The 20,625-nt window shown below is 56.3% G+C and overlaps 1 protein-coding gene across 4 annotated transcripts in view; it reads left to right on the top strand.

Annotated features, from left to right (window-relative positions):
• Positions 1-20,625, top strand: part of UNC13A (unc-13 homolog A) — a 61,779-nt gene that overhangs the window by 22,410 nt on the left and 18,744 nt on the right. For 2 of the 4 annotated variants that reach the window (XM_070586544.1, XM_070586542.1), the window contains exons 10-33: positions 754-1,281; positions 1,772-1,880; positions 3,819-3,865; positions 5,532-5,610; positions 6,256-6,327; positions 6,616-6,835; positions 7,590-7,817; positions 8,489-8,630; positions 8,756-8,925; positions 9,906-10,021; positions 11,293-11,456; positions 11,839-11,989; positions 12,302-12,370; positions 12,679-12,768; positions 12,982-13,116; positions 14,687-14,820; positions 15,845-15,930; positions 16,120-16,246; positions 17,011-17,107; positions 17,483-17,626; positions 18,567-18,650; positions 19,157-19,234; positions 19,745-19,833; positions 20,292-20,444. In XM_070586544.1, coding sequence (XP_070442645.1) covers positions 754-1,281; positions 1,772-1,880; positions 3,819-3,865; positions 5,532-5,610; positions 6,256-6,327; positions 6,616-6,835; positions 7,590-7,817; positions 8,489-8,630; positions 8,756-8,925; positions 9,906-10,021; positions 11,293-11,456; positions 11,839-11,989; positions 12,302-12,370; positions 12,679-12,768; positions 12,982-13,116; positions 14,687-14,820; positions 15,845-15,930; positions 16,120-16,246; positions 17,011-17,107; positions 17,483-17,626; positions 18,567-18,650; positions 19,157-19,234; positions 19,745-19,833; positions 20,292-20,444 — 3,312 coding nt within the window. Of the gene's footprint in view, positions 1-753; positions 1,282-1,771; positions 1,881-3,818; positions 3,866-5,531; positions 5,611-5,773; positions 5,780-6,255; positions 6,328-6,615; positions 6,836-7,589; positions 7,818-8,488; positions 8,631-8,755; positions 8,926-9,905; positions 10,022-11,292; positions 11,457-11,838; positions 11,990-12,301; positions 12,371-12,678; positions 12,769-12,981; positions 13,117-14,686; positions 14,821-15,844; positions 15,931-16,119; positions 16,247-17,010; positions 17,108-17,482; positions 17,627-18,566; positions 18,651-19,156; positions 19,235-19,744; positions 19,834-20,291; positions 20,445-20,625 lie in introns of all 4 variants that reach the window. The other 2 variants (XM_070586541.1, XM_070586543.1) reach the window with 2 other exon arrangements.

The following is a 20,625-nucleotide window of genomic DNA, read 5'->3' as shown; positions in this document are numbered from 1 at the left end:
AGCAGGGCACGCCTCCAGTTTTGTTCCAAGGGCTCTGGGAGCCATGGTAGAGCTTGAAACGGGAGGAATATGATTGGGTTTACAATTCAAAGAAGCCCCTCTGCTGCTTCCACAGGAAACAGGGCCTGTCCGGGACTGGGGCGGACATGGGACAGCATCTAGTGGAGATGGAGGCCCGGACTCGGGTGGGACCCAGGGTGCAAGGAAGTGGGTGCGTTTTGCATCTGTCTGTGAGGTGGAGCCAAGGGCGCCCGCCACAGCTGGGCTGTGAATGAGGCTGAGGTGAGGAGCGGAGGCGAGGAGGCCCGGCTCCCTGGTGAAGGCGGGACTCAGCAGTGGGAGGAGCAGGTCCATGTGGGGGGACATCAAGAGCCAGGCGCAGCTATGTTCAAGTTTCAGGAGCACTAGGTCTCCAAGGGGGCCATGGCAAGGACACTGATTCGAGTTCCCCGTCATGTGGGCGGAGCCTCCACAGTGCCTGGACAGGAGTGGCACACAGTAGGTCATCGATGATCACTAATTGTCATCCATCTAGTTTTACTGCCTGCCCTCTCAGGGTAAATGCCACGAGGGCAGGGATTTTTGTCTCTTTTGTTCATGGGTGTGTTTCCCTGGTGCCTAGAGTGGGACCTGGTGCACAGTAGTGCTCAACCAGTGCTGAGCGAATGGCTGGGTGATGGAACCTGTGTGGCAGGGGCTGGGGTGGGCAGCAGCTCTGAACCCTGGCCCCTGAGGCCTGACCTGTCCTCACAGCCCCACGGGCAGCAGCCACTACGCCTCCTCCGGGGAGCTGAGCCAGGGCAGCTCGCAGCTGAGCGAGGACTTCGAGCCGGACGAGCAGAGCCTGCAGGGCTCCGAGCTGGAGGACGAGCGGGACCGCGACTCCTACCACTCCTGCCACAGCTCGGTCAGCTACCACAAGGACTCGCCGCGCTGGGACCAGGACGAGGAGGAGCTGGAGGAGGAGCTGGAGGAGGAGCTGGAGGACTTCCTGGAGGAGGAGGAGGAGCTGCCTGAGGATGAGGAGGAGTTGGAGGAGGAGGAGGAGGTGCCCGACGACATCGGTGGCTATGCCCAGCGTGAGGAGGTGGCTGTGGCTGAGCCCAAAGACTTCAAGCGTGTCAGCCTCCCACCGGCCGCCCCCAAGAAGGAGGACAAGGCCCTGGCTGTTCCTGCTGAGGGCCCTGACATGGCCAAGGCAGCCCCTGAGTCAGCTGTGTCCAAGGAGGGGCCTACAGCTGAGCGGGCGCCAGAACCTGAGCCCCCCAAGGCTGAGGAGAGGTAACGGGAGGGGCTGAGGGCTGTCACAAGGTCGTGGAGTCACTGGGGTGGCAACAGGGCCAGCGTGGGCCTGGGGGGTGGGGGAGGCTGTCCCAGGGTCACGGGTTTATTGAAAGGATCAGAAGTGATGGGAAGGTGGGAAAAGTCAAAAGGGGTTCACTGGGGTCCGAGGGGCTCAGGTGGGGTCATGAAGGGATCTTAGGGGTGTGAGGAGCCGAGGCCACAAGAGCATGGGAAAGACCCTGGGCAAATAGGATTATAAAGGGACAGAGGGGCCAGGAGGGTGGAAAGGGGAGCCGGGGACCCAAAGGTGTCAGAGAGGTGATGGGCATGTGGGAAGGGGGCAGTGGCACCAAGGCCACTCAGAGCGGGCACAGGCGGGGCATCCTGACTCTGAAGGGACAGGGAGCCCACGGAGGGCCCGGCATCGCTTGCAGGGTGCTGCTCAAGGAGAGCCTGCCCTGGAGCCTCATGAAACCCCTCGCCTCAGTTTCAGGCCACGAGAGGATGAGGAAGGCCAGGAAGGTCAGGACTCCATGTCCAGGGCCAAGGCCAACTGGCTGCGAGCCTTCAACAAAGTGCGGCTGCAGCTGCAGGAGGTGAGCGAAAGCAGCGCCAGCCCACCCCAGCCTGGCCGTGCCCAATGCCCCGCCACGCCCACGGCAGCCGGGCCACGCCCACAGCAGCCGAGCCACGCCCACGACAGCCGGGCCACGCCCACAGCAGCCGAGCCACGCCCACGGCAGCCAGGCCACGCCCACAGCAGCCGAGCCACGCCCACGACAGCCGGGCCACGCCCACCTCTCCTTTCCGCCCACGCCCCACCTACTCTGGCTTTTCACTAGCCTTGCCCATGCCAGCCTGACCATGCCCACTTCCCCACCCTACCCATCTTGCGTATGCTCCCATACATTTGGTCCTTCCTTGGCGCCCCCCACACCAGCCTCCCTACACACCCCCGGCCTGGCCCTTCCTTAGCCCCAACCGTGCCTACCCTGGTCGCCTGCCCTACCATTCCTGGCCCAGCCCCTGTCCCATCTGACCCCTCCTTGGCCCCACCAGCACCCTGACCCCACCGTGCCCAAAGAAGCCCTTCCTCGGCCTCACTCGTGCCTGCTTGCTCTACCCGCAACTAGCTGGCCCACCAAGGCCCCGCCCAACCTCCCCTGCCCAGCCTGGGGTTTCCTCCTGGGGAAGGAGGAGAGGTGAGCTGGAACCTGGAGCGGAAGTCAAGCTGAGGTCATGGCTATACCCATGTCAGGGGTCAAGTTCATGAACAGAGATAGAGATTAGGGATAGGGATGTAGGTCAGGGTCAGGGCAGCAGTCAGAGATCAGAGGTCAGGGTTAAAACTGGTGTTGGGGAAGAAGTCAGTGCTTGGGGTCGCAGTGTGGTCAGCGTCAGGGCTGAGAAGGGTCTGAGGTCTGGTCGGTATCGGAAAACAAATTAGGTGAAAGAGAGACTTGGCCTCAGGGTCAGAGTGACTGTCCAGATGGGCAGTAGGAGTGAGGCCGTTCACTTCTTCCTACATTCAGCCTGCTCTGGGCTGGGGACAAAGCCGTGTCACCATCCAGGATGACCTTCCAAACTGGGGTGAGGCCAGCAGGAGGAGATCCTAAACAGATGCCCAGAGTCTTAGGCCATCAACCATCAGAGCCACAGAGTTTCCAATCAAATTTCTTATTAGTTGTAAAATAGCATTTTTTTGACTAAGCAATACAATCTCATGGTTCTCAATTTGAAAGGCAGAAAAGGGTGTACAGCAAAGTCAACTGAATAACTCTCAGTGTCAGCAAATTAAATGAAAAAATAGGAGCTACCCTTGTAATGCAACCAGTGACACGACAAGAAAAAGAAACATGAGCAGGAGCTGTGGGTTTCACAGAAGGGGCATAAAACTGTTCCAAGCAATCAGGAAAACTTCCTGGAGGAGGTGACACTTAAGGAGAAGGGATATCCAACATACTTTAACAATATTTCAGAAGCGAGTCCTGGACCCTCCTCACCCCACCCCCACCATGCCATCCTTTAGCTGCAAGGGAGGTGGGGGGTGTTGACCCTGGGTCTACACTGAGACCTGAATGATAAGTGGAGGCTGGTCAGGTGCAGGTTGGAGGGCATACAAACAGGTGGCACAGCTCTGTCAAAGGCCCTGGGGCACAAGATCAGATGAGCCAGGGAAGCTGAAGGGAGTTTAGAGAATGACGGAATCGTGAGAGTGTTTGACCAGCTCTGGAGAATCCTAGGGCTGTGGAGCATGAGCTGCTGTGGGAGATGACACTAACGAATCCCCAGGTGTGACAGACAGGAGGCCAAGCCCCCTGAGGTTGGTGGCAGAGAGCATCTCCTCTCTCCCCATCTTACAGATGGACAGATGGAGGCCCAGAGAAAGCCAGTGAGCTCCCTAAGGACACACAGTGAGGACTAGGCCCTGGGCCTTCTGACTCCCAGGCCAAGGGGAGACAGAAGTGGGTTTGGTGCCTGCCCCACCCTGGGAAGGGGCCGCCACACTGACCATGTCTGTGTGTGTCCTGCAGGCCCGGGGAGAAGGAGAGATGTCCAAATCGTTGTGGTTCAAGGGCGGGTGAGTAACGGAGCTGTGGGGCGGGAGGAAGGTGTGAACCCAGAGCCTGGTGGCGGGTGCGCACAGAGCTTCAGGCCAGCGAGGGCTGGGAGAGGCTCCATTTAGACAGGGCCCGGGCTGACAGCATGGGTGACATCAGGTGGGCGCCGTCACAGAGCACTCAGGCGGGGCAGGAGCCCGAGATAGTAACATGTAGGATGCTCCCACAAACTCTTGGGGTCACTGCCCCTAGTTTACAGATCGGGAAACTGAGTCCGGAGAGGTCCTTGCCTTTTCCCAGTCACTCACGTGTTTCAAAGCCACTTCCCCCTGGAAATCAGTGTGAGCTAGAGGAGAAACCCATTCCTGCACGTACACCTGCGTCCCTGGAGGGCGCTTCCTCCTTCCATGCTGCTCGTAACTCTCGGATTGTCACCAGGTTGCTGCCTCTTTCATTGACACCAGTCCTTTGGTCTTAAATGGGGCGTTTTGTCTTATCTAACTTCTTTAGTTACTCATTTTCAGGGTTTTTTTTTTTTTTTCCAGAATTTGGGTGGTGAGTTTAGAAGATGCAAAAGATATTTTTAAATGACACTACTGTTTTAAAATAGCAGCAGAAGAGTGACCTCTTTCTGTTGTACGTCCTCTGCAAACGGGCAGGGAGATGGAGCCCTGACCCCGGAGGAGCAGGGGTCCTGGGAGGGGAGCCTTGAGGCGAGGCCGCCCTGGGCCTTCCTGTGACACGCTTTCTGGAGGAGGCGCTCAGGCATCCCTTCCAGCATCCCTTGCTGCCAGGCATCTCTCTCTCTCCCTCTCTCTCTCCCTCTTTCCCTCTCTCTCCCTCCCTCTCTCCCCCTCCCCCTCCCCCCCCCCCAGTGGCCAGTGGAGCCTTCTGGTGAGGAGGCACACCAGAAGACTCTGGATGAGTGCAGCTCTCAGGAAAGGGGGCTTGGACAGGCCCCCGTGGCATCGCCCCGGTGCTCATTTTCACATTCACCAGTTACGGCAAACCTGCCAAGTGGCGACAGCAGAAACGATTTCCAGTTATCTCCTTCCCACGGGCTCTGAAGTCGCTCCTTCCAGAATAGATTTTAAACACACACATGTATTTGCAATCTTGAGCATAAAAAAAGCTTTCATTGATATTTTAGGACATTATTTAGATGTGCCTTAACTCAAATTTTCATTAAACGTGAGCAACGGCATCATCTCCCATTTCCCAGATGAGGAAGTTGAGGCCCAGGAACTTCTCTCACTGTTCTGGGGGCCAGAAGTCCAAAGCCCAGCGTGAGCGGCGCCTCCTCTGACGCCTGAGGGTGAATCCTTCCTTGCCTTCCTAGCCTCCGGGAGTTGCCTGCGACCCTGGGTACTCCTTGGCTTGCAGACGCGGCACTCCAGTCCCTGCCCTGTCACACGCCCGTCTTTCTTCTATAAAGGCACCAGTCCTGTTGGATTGGGCCCATCCCACTAGGACCTCATCTTAGCTAATTACATCTGCAACCCTCCGATTTTCAAACAAGGTTGCTTTCTGAGGTAATGAGGGTTAGGACTTCAGTGTATCTTTGTGGGGGACACAACTCAACTCTTAACACCCTGGGAGATCAATTGTCCTGCCCAGGCCTCAGATGGTGTCTGTTGGAGGAAGGGGACTTTCCTGGGCCCTTGATGCCCTGTGTGTGTCTTGCAGCCCTGGCGGTGGTCTCATCATCATTGACAGCATGCCGGACATCCGCAAGAGGAAGCCCATCCCCCTCGTGAGTGATCTGGTGAGTGCCTGTGCCCTCCTCTCCCCCAGCAGAGCAGGCCTGCCGCAAGCAGTGCTCAACCTGTACAACTGCCCATGGCGGACCTTGGGCTGGGGGCTGGCAAGGCATTCTCTGGGACTAACGTAATCTAATTTCTACCCTGCGTGCTGCATGGACACTTCAGGCCATGGTGAGTGATGGTGACCTGGCCCCAGAGCCTCCTCCCCAGACTCCTGCACTGAGCTCTTCCAACTGGCCCCAACCCATGAGTTCTCGGGAGTGAACCTTTCCACATCCTACAGTTCATGGGTGGGGAAGAGAGCAGGTGACTCCCCACTTTGGTTTATGGTGTGGCTGGTGGTTCTGCTCTGTAGCTGGTGACCGCAGCCAAGCGTGACTCCAGAGTCTGGTCCATGATGGTGGGGGAGGGGTGAGTCAGGGGTGTGGGGCTGCTCACACCTTCCAGGGTCCCTTCTAACCTGGAGCCTCTGTCACTTCCCAATTCTTCACTGGTTCTCCCGCTCCTGTGACTTGTTTCCTATTCGTGGCTGTGGCTTGATTCTGTGGCCGGTGGCCCCAAACCCTGGCTGTGGATTCTGCTCTCGGTGACAACCCCATGGCTGTCAATCAACTTCTGTGACTCCCTCGGTGACTCGCCTGCCCCAGTCCCTGGTCCAGTCCAGAAAAGCAGGCATCACCTCCGCCTTGGCCTCCAGCACTTTGAACAACGAGGAGCTGGTGCGTCGGGCCCTCCTCCTCGCCCCGTTGGGGGGTGGGCTGGGCCGGGGGCTCCTGGAGGAAGAGGAGGAGGGTATGGCAGAGACAGGCATTCCTGGCCCTCCACAACTGGATGACGCAGCACCCAGCAAGCACAGACCGTGCGCAGAACCCAGGGATTCCGACAGACAGCGTGGGGCTGGGGAAGGACTGGGCCTTTACTGTACTCAGACCTGGGTGAGGGCGGGCAGGACAGTGTCCGCGGGTTAGGGCCCCGCGCCCCATGCCGCACGCCCTCCCTCCCCGCAGAAAAACCACGTTTACAAGAAGACCCTGCAAGCCTTAATCTACCCCATCTCATGCACGACGCCGCACAACTTCGAGGTGTGGACGGCCACCACGCCCACCTACTGCTACGAGTGTGAGGGGCTGCTGTGGGGCATCGCGCGGCAGGGCATGCGCTGCACCGAGTGCGGCGTCAAGTGCCACGAGAAGTGCCAGGACCTGCTCAACGCAGACTGCTTGCAGCGTGAGCAAGCGCGGGGCGCGGGGAGCGGGACTGGAGCCGGCTGGGAGTGGGTAGGGGGCGGGGCGGGGGCGGGGCATCGGAGATCGGCGAGGCTTCGAGGAGTGGGCGGGGATGGACGTGGAGAAGGGGCGGGGCCCCGCGGAGACGGGGCGGAGGGGCGGGGCATCGGAGATAGGCGAGGCTTTGTGGAATGGGCGGGGCGGAGGGCGGGGAGGGGAGGGGCAAACAAAGGGGGTGGGGCTACGGGGCGGGACTCGGTGGGGCGAGGATTAGGGGGTCAGAGGAGGGGAAAGGACGTGAGACGGTCAGAGACGGGTGTGGAGGGGCTCAGGGACGAGCTACACTGTGCAAAGGGCGGGGTTAATGAGAGGCAGCAAAATAGGTTAGGGTTAGCTCAAAGAAAGGAAGGGGCTACGAATGAGAAAGGGCTCAGTGTGGGGGAGAGGTGTCAGACAAGGGAAGGGGTCTTGGAGGGAGGTGGGTGGGGGGACTCACGAGGACTGGTGGACTGGAGGACAGGGAATGAAGGGCTCAGGGAGGGGACGGGGATTGAAGGGTGAAAGGCCTGGTGGGAGGGGGATTGAGAGAGCAAGTAGAAAGCTGTCGCAGCTGTAGCTTTTGCGGGTGGTTCACCTGAACCCCCACGGCTTAAAGTGCCCGTGGCCGCAGCCGAGGAAGCTCTGGAGTGGGAGCGGGAGTTCTCACTTGGGTGAGGGAGTGCGCTCTGGACAGTGAGGGGCGTCTGCGTCCTTAGGGGCGGCGGAGAAGAGCTCCAAGCACGGGGCGGAGGACCGGACGCAGAACATCATCATGGTGCTCAAGGACCGCATGAAGATCCGGGAGCGCAACAAGCCCGAGATCTTCGAGCTCATCCAGGAGATCTTCGCGGTGACCAAGACCACGCACACGCAGCAGATGAAGGCGGTCAAGCAGAGCGTGCTGGACGGCACGTCCAAGTGGTCGGCCAAAATCAGCATCACCGGTGAGGCCGCGGGGCGCCGGGGTGGCCACGGAGTCCCTTCGCCTTAGCCCCCTGTGCCCCCTCCCACGCCGCTTCTTCCCTTTTGCTGCGTGTACTTGAGCATGTCTATGTCTTCCCCACGTCCATGTGTGTGTGCATTTGTGCTCACGGGATGTGCAAGTATGCCTCCAAACGTGTGTGCCTGACACTCTCTCTGGGTGCGTCTTGGTGGGTGCCCCCCAGAACCAGACCCCAAGAAGAGGACTTGAGGGCAGCACGGCGTAGCAGGGAGGTGGTCCCAGGAAGCCCCAGTAGGGGGTGGAGACATGAGGCTGGGAGCAGGGAGGGAAGGAGCCCTGCAGGGGGCGCCAATGAGCAGGCGACAGCTGCTGCAGGCTGGATCCTGCTGGAGACCTTAGGGGAGCAGGGTGGAGCACACACTTGAGAATGTCCCACCCAAGGGTGGCCCTGGGGCATCTTTCCATCCTTCAGTGGCTGAGGGTTCCCTGGGTGTTAACTCTTCAGCAAGCCTAGTGTGCCCAGTGGGTGTGCCCTCTGGCGCCTGTGGCCAGAACCAAGCCCTTGGTCCGTCCTGGGCATCCCTAGCAGCAGCCTGGAGCCTGTGCCAGTGACCGTTCTTGGCATGGCTTGCTCCTTGAGCCCACGCTGTATCTGTCCTGTGTGTCTCCCAGTGGTCTGTGCCCAGGGCTTGCAGGCAAAGGACAAGACGGGATCCAGTGACCCCTATGTCACCGTCCAGGTGGGGAAGACCAAGAAACGGACAAAGACCATCTATGGGAACCTGAACCCCGTGTGGGAGGAGAACTTCCACTTGTAAGTGCCCGGTGGGGCCCCCGGCCCTCGGCGTGGGGCTCCCTGCTGTGGGAGCTGAAGGGGGCTCCTAGAGCAGCCCGTGCTGGCCGCCTGACCCCTGCCCTCGCCTCCCCTCCCCCCTGCAGTGAATGTCACAACTCCTCTGACCGAATCAAGGTGCGCGTTTGGGATGAGGATGATGACATCAAATCCCGAGTGAAGCAGCGGTTCAAGAGGGAATCTGACGACTTCCTGGGGCAGACCATCATCGAGGTGCGGACACTCAGCGGCGAGATGGACGTGTGGTACAACCTGGGTGAGTGAGGGTGGGGTTCTGCAGGGGCGTGGGCCCCAGGGAGCCAGCCAAAGTGGGGAACAAGGCTGGAGGGGAGAGACTCAGTGTCAGGAGTGGTCTAGGAGCCCAATCTGATGGAGGAGGCAGGGTCTTTGGGCTTAGTCTGATGGCGGCAGGAAGCACCCAGCCGGAGAGAGTGAGCAGAGCCCAGGAACCTCTTAGTTCAGTTTGGGACGGTGAGGGAGGGACAGAATCTGCACATCCCAGTCTTATGGCAGAGACAGGAAGCAAGACCTGGGGATCCTAGTCCGAGGAGAGAGGCACTGCCCCAGGGATCCAATCTAAGAAGGAAGATTGAACTTGGAGAATCCAGTCTGAAGGAGGAGGTATAGTTTGGGAATCCTAATCTGAGAGAGGAGCTACAGAACCAAGAACCCTATCTAAGAAGCTGAGCAGCATCTGTGAGCCCAATCTGATGGGGGAGGCAGGGTCTATAAGCCCAATCTGAGGGCGTAGGAGGAACCCAGTCTGTGAGGGGTGAGCAGAACCCAGGAACTTCTTAGTTTGGTTGAGGAAATCTAGATATCCCATTCTGATGGGGGAGACAGGAAGCAAGACCTGGAGATCCTAGTCTGAGGACAGAGGCACAGACTCAGGAACCCTGTCTAAGAAGATGAGTAGACTCTGGGGAGCTTCATCTGCTGGGAGAGACAGAGCCTGGAGGAGAAGCAGGCCTGGGGCTCCTAGTCTAACGAGAGAGACACAGACCTGGGAATTTAATCTGGCTGAGGAAGCAAGGTCTGGGGTCCTAGTGTGAACGGAGAGACACGGCTGAGCATTCTAGTCTAGCAGGAGAGACACCAGCCTCGGGAGCCAACTGGCGGAGAGACAGCCAGGCCTGAATTTCAGGGGGTCCAGGAGGGCTGCAGTCATGCATGCGTTGAAACAGCCCAGGGCTGTATTGAGAAGCTCTGATGCAGCCATCCCTTTCTGCCCTGCAGACAAGCGGACTGACAAATCCGCTGTGTCGGGTGCCATCCGGCTACACATCAGTGTGGAGATCAAAGGCGAGGAGAAGGTGGCCCCCTACCATGTCCAGTACACCTGTCTTCATGAGGTGAGACCCCCTGCCCCACCCTGCCTTCGGAGCTCAGCGTGACCTCCCACATTGCCTCCACTCGCCATTCCTGCCTGCCCCAGCTTCACCTTCCTCTTTCCAGCCACGCCATCCACACTCCCCTGGACCCCTGAGACTGTCCCACATGCTATCCTCTCTTCCTGGAAAACTCTCCATCCATCAAGGTCCAGCTTCAGGGCCCCCTCCTTGGAAAGCCTTCTCTGACCTCCAGACAGACTCTCACTACCCAGCTCCAGGTCCTTCCATCTGTCCCAGCCCCGAACACTCAGGGTTGGGCTGTTTGTGTTTTGGTCTGTCTCTTCCAGCTGCCTGCGGGCTCCTGGAAAGAATTCAGTCTGTTGAATAAATAAATGATTGAATGGCTGAATGAGTGATGAATAGAAAGATGGACAGATTGGCAGGTGGATGTGTGGTTGAACTACTGGAAGTATAGATGAGTGGATGGGTGAATTTGGGGGTAGTTGGATAGATGGATGGGTGAGTAGATGGGTATAAAGATGGATGATGGATGGATGGATGGATAAATTGATGGGTAGATAGATATATGAGTGGTGGATGGTTGAACCAGTGGGTGGATGAATTGTTGGATGGACAGTTAGGTTGTGGGTAGCTGCATGGGATAGATGGATGTGTGGTGGAGTTATTAGATGAAAGGACGAGTAGATAGATGAATTTTGGGGTAGTTGGGTGGGTGGGTGGGTGGATTTATGGATGGGTGGGCAGACAGGCAGTTGGACAGATGGATGGATGGATGGATGTGTGGAAGGACAGAAGGAAGGATGGGTGGATGGATGTGTGGTCGAGCTGTTGGAAGTATGGATGTGTGCATGGGTGAAATTTTTAGTAGTCAGGTAGATGGATGGATGACTTGTTGGGTGGACAGATTAAGTTGTGGGTAAATGGATGGGATGGATGGATGTGTGGTTGAATTGCTAGAAGGGAGGATTACTGGATGGGTGAATTTTTGCCTAGTTGAATGGATGGGTGGCTGGGCAAGTGGATATATGGACAGACAGACAGATGGATGGGTGGGCGGGTGGGTGGATGGATGTGTGGTTGAATTAGCGGAAGGATGGATGAGTGGATAGGTGAAATTTTGGGTAGCCGGATGGATGGGTGGGTGAAAGAGTGGGTGAATGAACTAATGCACAGACAGATGAATAGATGATGTAAGCTGCGCCAGACCTGGGATCTCTGGCCCCTCCTGCCCTCTTGCAGTCTCTGTGACACCTTTTCCCTTGTGGTGGCAGAACCTGTTCCACTTCGTGACGGACGTGCAGAACAATGGAGTCGTGAAGATCCCAGATGCCAAGGGCGACGACGCCTGGAAGGTTTACTACGATGAGACAGCCCAGGAGATTGTGGATGAGTTTGCCATGCGCTATGGCGTCGAGTCCATCTATCAAGCCATGACGTGAGGCTGCAGGCCGGGGTGGACATGAGGGCGAGGTGCAGGAAGCTGGGGGTGGGGGTGGGGCACCAAGTGGACAGAGTTCTTGGGGGGAGGAGGCAGAGGGGCAGTAGGTGTGGTGGGGGTTATGTAATTCCCCTGAAGGTTAGGAAAGTGCCATTGCTGGGGGCTGGAGTGACAGGGACAAGAGGCAGAGTTAGAGGCAGAAATAGGGCGACCCAGAGAGGAGAGAGGTGAGCAGGGAGGGTGGAATCAGGCAGAGGGAAAGGGGGCAGTTCGGGGGTCAGGGGAGCCACTCATGGATGCTGTCTCGGAGGCATTCTGGGGGGATGTGGCCCACCCTGGCTGGACACCAGGCCCAGCGCCTCCTGCTCCCTCCCACCAGCCACTTTGCCTGCCTCTCCTCCAAGTACATGTGCCCCGGGGTGCCTGCCGTCATGAGCACCCTGCTCGCCAACATCAATGCCTACTACGCGCACACCACCGCCTCCACCAATGTGTCTGCCTCAGACCGCTTCGCTGCCTCCAACTTCGGGGTCAGTCCCAGGGGTCAGGGCTAGGGGATGAGGGAGAGCCCAACCCTGTGCGGGTCAGACTCTGTGTGGTTCCTCGGTCCCCAGTCTGGATCTGACTTGCTGTGTGACTTTGCACCAGCCACTTGCCCTCTCTGAGCCTCAGTTTACTCCTCTGTAGAATGGAAACAGATGTTTTGAGGGTTCAGTTCAATGGTGGATGGGGTACCCTTAGTGTATAGTAAGTGCTCAGCCAACATGGCAGCCCCTTTAGCTGCTACATTTGACCCCCAAGTCCCCGCTTCCATCCATCTTCCTCCTCCTCTGCCTCCTCAGAAAGAGCGCTTTGTCAAACTCCTGGACCAGCTGCATAACTCCCTGCGGATCGACCTCTCCATGTACCGGGTGAGAAGTGCATGCATGACGACTTGCTCACCCCCCCGCACAAGTGTGTCCAGAGGAGACCGCTCCCAGTGGGCGTGCATGTGGGAGGACCCATCTTAACGTGTGGAATGTGTTCCTTTGACACGTGTCCACATATGTGGGCAGCACCTGCCCAACGTGCTTGGTGCATCCAGCAGATCCCCCAGTTGCCTCAAGGTGTTCTCATTGACCCCCGCCACCTCCTGAAACTTGGGGACTCTCGTGTCTTCCCTCAGACACTGTCTCCCAGCCCTCTTCCGTAACCCCGCCTCTCTTCTCCCTTCCAACAGAATAACTTCCCAGCCAGCAGCCCGGAGAGACTCCAGGACCTCAAATCCACTGTGGACCTCCTCACCAGCATCACCTTCTTTCGGATGAAGGTGGGGAAGGGGACCCAGCCCCGTTAGCTCTGCAGGGAGCCTCTCCAGGACTCTTAGCTCCTAGACGCGGAACATTTCGCCTGGAGGGCTGTGCCCTTCTCAGCGACCCTCTGCTTTCCTACTGCTCCAGCAGAGCCCAGAACCACTTGTAGCCGCTTCTTGGGCACCTCCTGTCCTGGCTGTGCCCACCCATGCCCGTCTCCCTCTCTCCAGGTGCAAGAGCTCCAGAGCCCTCCCCGCGCCAGCCAGGTGGTGAAGGACTGTGTGAAAGCCTGCCTCAACTCCACTTACGAGTACATCTTCAACAACTGTCACGAGCTGTACAGTCGGGAGTACCAGACAGACCCGGTGAGGACCCCAGGATAGGGAATGGCAACCAGACCCTGGCCCAAGCCCCAGATCTGCCCCCTCCCAGGTGACAGACTGTTCTGAGCCTCAGTATCTCCATCTGTGAAGTGGGGTCATAAACCCACATCTCAGGATTGAGAAGAAGATTTAATGAGACACAAGCTTTAGATAAACTATAGTTAAGTGCTTAGCACCCGATACACAATGGCTGCTCCATAGGTTTGGTTTTGGTAAAACTTCATTGAGTTTGGCATAACACAGCATGCCTGGAATAAAGTCAGCATTCAACAGATGTTGCGTTACATTGAATGGCTTGAGTAGAGTTCGGTTTTGATCATTTCAACTCAACTTATCTGAGATCCTTCAGCACATGTTTATCTACACATACAATGTCCCAAGATTGTCAGAAAGGGTTCCAAGACCTTAGACTCTAGTAGGAGGGAAAGATGTAGAAATCAGAGCTTTACGGCCCAGGGTGATTAGCACTGGGAGGGGGGAATCTCGGGGGCTGCGGGAGCTGGAGTGGCCCTCTCTCAGCTCCGGCTGATGGGAGAGAACACAGAAGCTGAGCTCTGTTCAACTTTATTTCCTCTTGTTCACTTGCATTCAGTTGACTTGAGTTGAAATCCAGTTGCTCTTAATTGAATTGGGTGGAGGCGAAGTGGATTAAGTTGGGTTGAGTTTAGTTCAACTACAGTCAGTTTAGTTCCATTTATCTCTATTTGGTTGACTTAAGATAACATTGTTCTCGGCTAATTAGTGAGCTGAACTGAGTTGGATTGCATTGAGTTTGAGTACAAAATCATTTATTTCCATTCAGTTGACTTGAGTTGAAGTTGTTCTTGACTCAGTTGAGTTGGCTTGAGTTAGGATGAGGTGGGTCATTGGGTTAGGTACAGCTGAGTTCAACTGAGTTGAGTTGGGCTCATTTCCATTGCATTTAGGTGCATTTATTTCCATTGATTGACTAAAGTTGGATAGAGTTAGCCTGAATATGTTAGGTTGAGTTGAGTAGGTAGGGTTGGGTTGGGTTGACTTGGATTGAGTTGAATTAGATTAAATTGGGTTGGGTGAGTTCAAGTCAATTTATCTCCATTATTTTGAATTAGGCTGATGTTGATCTTGGACAAGTTGATTAGGTTCAATCCAATTGAGTTTATTTGAGTTCATTTCAATCCAGTTAAATTCAATTCCACTCCATTCAGTGTAGCTGGCCCAAGTTCAGTCCCACTGAATTAACTCTGAGAACTGCCATCTGTTAAGCTAAGTGGGTCTGATTTGCATTCATTTCTGTTCCATTTGGTTTAGTGGGTCTGAGTTTGTTCAACTAAATTCAGTTCCATTCAGTTTTATTGAGTTGAGTCTAATTAAGCTTCTTGGAGCTGTGTGGACCTGACCTCTGTTTGGGCTAGTTTACACGAGTTCAGTTCCTTTTCATGCAGACCTCCCAGCTAGACCACACATGTTAATGGGGCCCCTTCCTCACCAACCTCCTACCCCTCCATAATGGACTGAGTGAGGCCCCCACCCCTAGACCCCTTGTGGCCAACGTGTCCACTGCCTCTTCCAGGCCAAGAAAGGGGAAGTTCCCCCAGAGGAGCAGGGCCCCAGCATCAAGAACCTCGACTTCTGGTCCAAGCTGATCACTCTCATAGTGTCCATCATTGAGGAAGACAAGAATTCCTACACTCCCTGCCTCAACCAGTGAGTTGTGTGTCTGCGTAGTTAGTTATCTGGAGGTCATTGTGTATGTGTGAGCACAACTTTGTGTCTTATATGCAAAGGTGGTCATGTCTAATTACACACAAAATGTTGTGGATGTGGGTGCGCCTGGATGAGATGTGACATAATTTGCAAAGAGAAACAAAAAATTGTGTGTATGTACACAATCCTGGTGTGATTAGGTATGTATTTTGCACATGTTGATTTGTGTAAATAACAGTATTTATATGAATGTATATAATTTTGTCTGCATGTGTAGGTTTATGAATAACAATAGACAGTGTTTGAGTATTTACTGTGTGCTAGATAGTGCCCCACTAAACGCTTTACATTTAAATCACATTATATCTTACATGCGTGGATGTAATTTTGTGTACAGTTGTGGTCTATGGGTTTAATTGTGTATCTGTGTTCACTTGTGGAATGCACTTCAATATACAATGTGGTATGTTGTGTAATTGTGTGTGAGTGTGTACCAGTTTTGGTTTGTGGAATTATATGTCTAGAAAAGTTTCATCTGTGTTAGCTGAATGAGCTGTTGTGTTTTGTTTCTCCCTGAGGTGAGCACTAAAGGGGCCCGTAACTCTGGGGTGCCAACAGCTCTTGGTTACTTAGATATGGAGTTCAGATCAGGGATTTTGGGTGGATGGACAGATGGATGGAGATGGGTGGATTACTAGGTGGATGGATAAAGAGATTGATGGGAAGATGGCTGGGTGGATAAAGGAATGGATGGGTGGATGGATAGACAGGTGGGCGAATGAATGGGTAGACAGATGGAGGAGGGGGTGAATGAATGGGTGAAGGGAGGAGGGATGAGTGGGTGGAGCCTCCGGGAGAAGCAGGGCCCTAGTGCGGAGTCACTCAGCAAGTCAGCGGCTCTGAGGGAGCTTGACTCCAGCTCTCTCGCCTGTCCCACACAGCCCTCTGGGCTGGGAAGGCCCAAGCAGCCTGTGCCGTCTGGCTTCTGTCTGCCAAGGTTTCACGATTCTGTGGCCTTCGTCAGGTTTCCCCAGGAGTTGAACGTGGGTAAAATCAGTGCGGAAGTGATGTGGAACCTGTTTGCCCAGGACATGAAGTACGCCATGGAGGGTGAGTCCCCTGCCTCCGTGTCTCCCGGCCTGGCTACAGCGGCTAGCTATGCCTCAGTGTCCCCTCCAAGGCTGTGAGTGTCCTGGACCCTCATGCCTGAGGTCGAACACCAGTGATGGCCAGAGCTGGTACTGCTGAGACGGGGGTGGCGGACGCTCCTGACTGAGCCGCCCCTGCTCCCCCGCACAGAGCACGACAAGCATCGTCTGTGCAAGAGCGCCGACTACATGAACCTCCACTTCAAGGTCAAGTGGCTCTACAATGAGTACGTGGCGGAGCTTCCTGCCTTCAAGGACCGCGTGCCTGAGTACCCCGCGTGAGTCCCCTGCCCCAAGCCCAAACCAGAACCACGGCACTCACTGCCAGACTGAGCTCGGAGGGGAGGGCTGGCCTACACAGGCTTCCGTGGGCGGCTGGGACCAGGTGGGGCTCAAACTCACTGTTCTCCATTCTCAGCCATTGAACTAAGGATTCCAGTAACAGCCCAGACAATAATCATAAGTGTCAGGAACTGCGCTGAGCAACCCCATGTGCCTTTTCTCGTTTAATCCTTTCGACAATTCTGTGAGACGGGAGCCCTGTGATTCCCGTTTTGTGGATGAGGAAATGGAGGGTTGAATGCCCGAGGTGATGTCTGATGTGTCAGAGCCGGGGTTTGGACTCCAGCTGTCTGACTCAAGGGCTGTTTTGCAGAGTGGGAGGTGGCCACCATTTACCGAGGACCTACTATGTGCTGTGTCGTTCATACCCACAGCTGCTCTGTGGGGTAGAGACTCCTCTGTGGTCCAGGAAATGGGATCCCAGAGAGTAAATCCACTTGTCCACGGACAGTTTATCTGAACCAGGATTCCCGCGAGTATAAGGCTGCACTCTCACAGTGGTCACTTGGTCCATTTCCCGGATGAGGTAACTGAGGCCTGGTGGGGGAGGGGAGCAGAGGGGCAGCCACTCAAGGCCACAGGGTGAGTTCCAGGCGGAGCAGGACCTGCCCCAGCACCATCCAGCACTCGGTCAGAACCGGGCAGAGCAGAGAGTCAGGGGACAAGAGGTGGCGGGACCCACCCTGGCTCTCCGTTCCAGGTGGTTTGAGCCCTTCGTCATCCAGTGGCTGGATGAGAATGAGGAGGTGTCCCGGGATTTCCTGCACGGGGCTCTGGAGCGAGACAAGAAGGATGGGGTGAGAAGGCTGACCCAAGACCAAGCTCGCAGTCTACTCCCAGCGGCCTTATTTCCTCTGGGGTTCATTGGGATCCAGTCCGGGGATAAAACGTGCCCTTGGGATGAGGCCAGTCTCTGAAAGCTGCCCGTCATCGTTGTCTTGTTCGCAGTGTGGAAAGTCTTTTGTTCATTCAACCAATGAATGCAAGTCCATCAAGCCTGACCCTCCACCCACCCCGCAGCCTCTGCGCCCCCCAGAGCCTTGGCTCTAAGCCAGCCTCGCACACTACCCATCTCACTTGATCCGTCTCCCTGGGGCCGGCGGGAGGGTTGGGCTCTGGGAACTGTGTGGCTCTGACCCCGCCCCGGCCTCCTGGCCTCCCTCCCACGGCAGTTCCAGCAGACCTCGGAGCACGCCCTGTTCTCCTGCTCTGTGGTGGACGTCTTCTCCCAGCTCAACCAGAGCTTCGAGATCATCAAGAAGCTCGAGTGCCCCGACCCCCAGATCGTGGGGCACTACATGAGGCGCTTTGCCAAGGTGCAGGAGTGTGGGTGGGGCCGGAGATGGGGTCCAGGTGGGGGATGCGGTGGGATAGGGTCAAGGTTGGGGTTGGAGTTGAGTTTGGGATTGGGGTCAAGGTCAGGATTGGGGTTGAGGTTGGGACTGAGGTCAAAGTTGGAATTGGTGAGGTCATTGGTATTGAGATTGGGGTTGAGGTCATGCCACAGAGGTTAGAGATGTGTTTGGGGCCAGGGTTTGGGTTGAGGCTGGGGCTGAGGTCAGGGTTGGATTTGGCAATGTCATTGAGGCTGGGGCTGAGGTTGGAGTTGGAGCTGGCAATGTCACTGAGGCTGGGGTTGACATTGGGACTGATGTTTGGGTTGAGGTTGAGTTTGAGGCTGGGGTTGAGGTCGGGGTTGTGGTTAAAGTTCGAGTTTAAGTTGGTGCTGGGGTCCAAATGGGGCTGGAGTTGGGGGTGGGGTTGAGCTTGGGGTTGGGTTTAGGGTCACTCTTCAGATTGGAATTCTGCTTGGGGCTGAGGCTGGAGTGTGGCAGTTCGTGCAGAGTTTGAGCAGGCATTGGGGTGAGTTTGGAAGCCGGGACTGTTGGGCTGCAGTTGAGGCTCAGCTGGAGTGGCTTTAGGCCCGGTTGAAGTTGAGGGTTGAAAGTAGGAACTGGGATTCCATTTGGGATCGAGTCATGCTTATGGCTGGGACTGGGTTAATATAACGGTTAGCTGCTCTTAAAAAGAGCTGGGTCTATGTGAAATAATCACCTTCATCTGGTACCATCTCCCCTTTGCCGTGACGGCCATCTTGGGCAGGGAATTTGCCCAGGCCCAGTGGTTCATCTCAGGTGCTAACAGGGGTTCGGGTTCATCCCTAGTCTCACCAGTGGCTCTTGATGGCACCTGGTAGCCAAGGGCCCATCCCGCCCCGGCCCCACCTTGTCCTCACGCCCTCTGTGTCCTCCCCAGACCATCAGCAACGTGCTCCTCCAGTATGCAGACATCATCTCCAAGGACTTCGCCTCCTACTGCTCCAAGGAGAAAGAGAAAGTGGTGACCAGCGGGGGCCCCTGTCCTGTCCTCTCCCAGTCCCGTTCTGCACCCCCGGGACTCCATCTTTCCCTGGGCTCTGATACCTGTGTCTGTGGGTGTGTCCAGCTCTGTGTGTCTGCCTGTGTGTGTCTGAGGGGATCTGGAGGTGAGGGGACCTCAGTGTGTCATTGTGTGGTTGTTGTGAATGACGACTGCAGGGTGTATGTATGTGAATGTGCAAAGCTTTGAGCCCCATGTGGGAGAATAAAGGTGTGTGACAAGAATTCCCCTTTCTGCCTCTCCCAGAGTCCTACCCCTCTCACCAGGCCTGCCCACCCCAGAGACCCCCATCTCCAACACTCCTGGGAGTCTGCTCCCTAATGCTGTCTTCCATTCTCAGATGACCCTGTGGGACCTCAGCTTCCTCCAGACCCAGACCCTGAAATGATCCCGGGGTCCCTGGCAGGCGGGGGGAGGTGCAGGGGAGGGGTCCTGAGCCCTGACTCCCCGCTCTGTCCCCTCCCCAGCCCTGCATCCTCATGAACAACACTCAGCAGCTGCGAGTTCAGCTGGAGAAGATGTTCGAAGCCATGGGAGGGAAGGAGGTGAGGTGGGCCAGGTGGGGTCACCACCGTCCCCATGTCCCTGTCGGCCCTAGAGCTCCTACCCAGTGAATTCCAGCTCAGCCACTCGCTCAGCGCAAGCAAGCAGCTTTGCCATCTGTGCCTCACTTTCCTGTCCGGCCCTTTGGGGTCCCTTTACCTGGGTTGGATGGGAAAATTCCCTGTACATGTGGATGCCCTATAAACCTGACCTGCTGGGGGCCGGCCTCGTGGCCGAGTGGTTAAATTCGTGTGCTCCGCTTCAGCAGCCCAGGGTTTCACTGGTTCGGATCCTGGCGTGGACATGGCACCACTCATCAGGCCACGCTGAGGCGGCGTCCCACATGCCACAACTAGAAGGACCCACAACTAGAATATACAACTATGTACTGGGGGGATTTGGGGAGAAAAAAGCAGAAAAAAAAAAAAAAAAGATTGGCAACAGTTGTTAGCTCAGGTGCCAATCTTTAAAAAAAAATAAAACCTGACCTGCTGTCCCTTCTCCCTCCTCAGCTGGATGCCGAGGCCAGTGACATCTTGAAGGAGCTCCAGGTGAAACTCAACAACGTCTTGGATGAGCTCAGCCGGGTGTTTGCTACCAGGTGGGGGCACCTCCACGGCTGGGAGCAGAGGGAAGAGGGCAGCCCCGAGACCTCTGCACCTGGGGCATCCAGAGACTCAGGAGGTGTAGGGGCCAAGACCTCAGGCTAGGAGTTAGACGTGGCTGAGTTTAATCCTGACTTCGCCGCTCACTAGCTGTGTGGCCTTGGGTGAGTCGTTGAACATCTCTGAGCCTTAGTTTATTCATCTGTAAAGTGGGGATGCTGATAATGACGGTACCCAAGTAGGACTGTGCGATGAAATGAACAACACAGGTAAATGTCTCAGCCTGGTGCCCGATTCTGCTATTATACAGCACCCTTGCTCAGTCGTGTGCCATGGCTCCCTGACCCGGGTGACAACAGATCAAGGTCCACAGATCAGCTTCTGTGGCCTCGTCCAGTCCTTCCTGCAGAGGCCAGGAGAGTCTGATCTGAGCTGCTCCCCTCTGTTTCCCCAGCTTCCAGCCACACATCGAGGAGTGTGTCAAGCAGATGGGTGACATCCTTAGCCAGGTGAAGGGCACAGGCAATGTGCCAGCCAGTGCCTGCAGCAGCGTGGCCCAGGACGCCGACAACGTGCTGCAACCCATCATGGACCTGCTGGACAGCAAGTGAGCCAGGCCAGGTGGACTGGGTCCGCCAGGGAGGGTTCAGGGGTAGGGCCTCAGAGACCCGGGGCCGGCCTGGAGAGGACACTGGGGGCATGTTTGCTTGGTGGCGTTTGAATGGTTTGGACAGGTGGGTGGGTGGAGGCATGAAGGGATGGAAAGATGGGTGGGTAAATAACCGGAA

Source organism: Equus przewalskii, chromosome 20 (assembly GCF_037783145.1).
Source record: "Equus przewalskii isolate Varuska chromosome 20, EquPr2, whole genome shotgun sequence".
NCBI classification, from domain to species: domain Eukaryota; kingdom Metazoa; phylum Chordata; class Mammalia; order Perissodactyla; family Equidae; genus Equus; species Equus przewalskii.
This window is presented reverse-complemented; position numbering and strand designations above follow the sequence as displayed.